The 2,795-nt window shown below is 52.7% G+C and overlaps 2 protein-coding genes across 2 annotated transcripts in view; one reads left to right on the top strand and one right to left on the bottom strand.

The window, feature by feature from the left end:
* ANKLE2 (ankyrin repeat and LEM domain containing 2) overlaps positions 1-2,553 on the top strand; it is a 31,527-nt gene extending 28,974 nt beyond the window's left edge. Inside the window, exons 10-12 of the mRNA XM_017513673.2 lie at positions 197-791; positions 1,680-1,811; positions 2,226-2,553. Of these exons, the coding sequence (XP_017369162.1) occupies positions 197-791; positions 1,680-1,811; positions 2,226-2,427 (929 nt within the window). The 3' untranslated portion in view covers positions 2,428-2,553. The remainder of the gene's footprint in view (positions 1-196; positions 792-1,679; positions 1,812-2,225) is intronic.
* PGAM5 (PGAM family member 5, mitochondrial serine/threonine protein phosphatase) overlaps positions 1-2,795 on the bottom strand; it is a 32,353-nt gene that overhangs the window by 7,510 nt on the left and 22,048 nt on the right. The window lies entirely within an intron of this gene.

The following is a 2,795-nucleotide window of genomic DNA, read 5'->3' as shown; positions in this document are numbered from 1 at the left end:
GTGGGGGTCGCTGCCGAGGTTCTGGATGTGGGGGTCGCTGCTGAGGTTCTGGATGTGGTGGGGGTCACTGCTGAGGAGGTTCTGGATATGGGGGGGTCACTTGCTGGAGTTGCAAGGTGGGTCATGCTTGGAGCAGAGCAGCTCCGTGGCCTCCTATCATCCCCATCACTGACGTGCTCCTTTTTCATCCTCACAGGCAGCAATTCCATTTCCGTGAGGGCGTTTCTAGATGAAGATGACATGAGCTTGGAAGAAATAAAAAATCGGCAAAATACAGCTAGAAACAATGGCCAGCCCAGGATGGGTGCTTTTGGAAACGCGGGGTGCAGCGCCTTCCCCTCGGAGCAGGAGGCCGACCTCATAGAAACCTCAGAGCCAGGTGGTCTGTGCAGCGGCAGAAATGGGCTCTGCCCTCCTCTGAGTCACAGCAAGACCATGGAGGGCAAGAACGCAAAGGCACCCCGCGGGGAGGAAGCCCGTTTGCCACCTGTCACCGGTTTAACTGCTGAGTTTGATAAACTGAATTTGCAAAATCTAGGAAGCAGTATTTCTAAGACACCAGATGAAAATATGAAAACTAAAGATAAGATCCCAACTTCAAGAATCGATGCAGTAGGAAGTGACTTGGAGGCGGCTTCTCCTGCAGACCAACTCGGGAATGACCAGGGGAGGACAGAGTGGGAAATGTCAGCCAGGATTGCTAGAATGTCTTTGGGCCCCAGCTGCCCAGGGCACGAGGATCAGCAGCTCGAGCTCACGAGGGAATCAGCCAGGCGGCTCTTCCTTTTTGGGTAACTGTGCTCCCGTGTGCATGCCTGCGGCACTGTTTTTAAACCTCTTCCTTTCCCACACACACTTTCTTTTTTTTGTTGAGAGGGAATCTCGCTCTGTCATCCAGGCTGGAGTGCAGCGGCGCCATCTCAGCTCCCTGCAACCTTCACCTCCCGCCTTCTAGCGATTCTCCTGCCTCAGCCTCCTGAGTAGCTGGGACTACAGGTGCCCACCATCCTGCCTGGCTAATTTTTATACTTTTGGTAGAGACAGGCTGACCTTAGGTGATCTGCCCACCTCGGCCTCCCACAGTGCTGGGATGACAGGCCTGACCACCGCACCTGGCCCCCACACAGACCTCCACGTGGACTTGACATGTGCTTTCAGCTCCCATGTTTGAGTTTGTAGCTTCTAGGTGTCCTTCAGAGTTTCCTTCCACTTGGACTCTGGCTGGTCCTAGTGTTTGCTGTTATTTGCTAGGGAAGTGCCTGCCACCAGTGTCATTGATCTGTTCTATGAACTAGATTATTTTAAGAAGAAAGTTGGCCGGTGTGGTAGCTTACACCTGTAATCCCTGCACTTTGGGAGGCCAAGGCGGGCGGATCATTTGAAGTCAAGACATCAAGACCGTCCTGGTCAACATGGTGAAACCCCCGTCTCTACTAAAAATACAAAAATTAGCTGGGTATTGTGGCACATGCCTGTAATTCTAGCTACTCAGGAGGCAGAGGCAGAGAATCGCTTGAACCCGGGAGGCAGTGGTTGCAGTGAGCTGAGATGGCGCTGTTATACTCCAGGCTGGGCGACAGAGTGAGACTCTGTCTCAAAAAAAAAAAAAAAAGTGATATTTTAGAATTCTTTATTTTTTTTACCAAAGATATTTTAGCTTCTTGTATTGTGCTTTCTAGAGAGGAGCCGTCAAAACTAGATCAGGATGTTTTGGCTGCTCTTGAATGTGTGGACGTGGACCCCCATCAGTTCCCGGCTGTGCACAGATGGAAGAGTGCTGTCCTGTGCTACTCGTCCTCCGACAGACAGAGGTACATGGGACCCACCCAGACAGCCGCGCCAGTTCACATGAACGTATCAGTGGCTCTTGCGTAACGCCGGCAGGCCAGTCAGCCAGGCTATGGGTTTGTGTGTTGTGGCTCTCTGCACCCAGGACAGGTCTCTAGTTGGGTGGAAACTAGAACAGGTCTGCTGCTGAGAAGCTGAGGGCTGTGGGGGCAGAAACAGGATTTGTAGTCGGGGTCACACAAGACACCCCTGGGAACCCCATGAGCTCGACTCTCCCAGTGCCGCTGTGCCGGGACTCTGCAGCACCTCTCCTCCTCCTGGGTGACGTGCCCGAGTCCTGGGCCCCATGCCCAAGTCCTGGGCCCCCACTTCCCAGCGCTCTCTCTGTTCATCTCCAGGCCTGCCATCTGCTGACTGTTCTTTCTTGCTTTCTGTAGTTGGCCAAGCCCCGCGCTGAAAGGAAAGTTCAAGTCTTGGCTGCCGGATCTCAGCAGACCTCACAGCTACAGTCCAGGGAGAAATGGTGCAGCCGGGAGCAGCCCCAGAAAGCCGGGCCCGGGCAGCCCTGGGCGCTACAGCCCCGTGCACGGGAGCCAGCTCCGCAGGATGGCGCGCCTGGCCGAGCTCACTGCCCTGTAGGCTCATAGCTGGGGCTCCTTTCACTCTTCATTTTTAAAGGAAGAAGGGTCATATGTTTATTGCTAAAATGTCACAAAGGAGTATATTCTTATTAAATTATTAATCCTCACTTTCAGGGTGTGAGAATTTTAGAAAATTTACATGTTCTCTATAAAACTTAGATTTCTGATATTTTGGAAGAAGTTATGTTACTGAAACTCAGATACCAGTTTTCTGGAAAATGTCAGTGTGGTAATAGACTTCAGGTGGCAATGTCTAGGTCTGAAATGTAGCAGAGGAAACGGTGGGGAGGGCAGGCAGCCATGCACTCACTGCAGTATCCCACACGCTGTGGACGGGGCCAGCCACGCACCCACCACAGTATCCCA

This window comes from Cebus imitator, unplaced genomic scaffold (assembly GCF_001604975.1).
Source record: "Cebus imitator isolate Cc_AM_T3 unplaced genomic scaffold, Cebus_imitator-1.0 Scaffold497, whole genome shotgun sequence".
NCBI lineage: Eukaryota > Metazoa > Chordata > Mammalia > Primates > Cebidae > Cebus > Cebus imitator.
The sequence above is the reverse complement of the archived record's forward strand: the minus strand, read 5'-3'. Positions and strand labels throughout refer to the sequence as shown.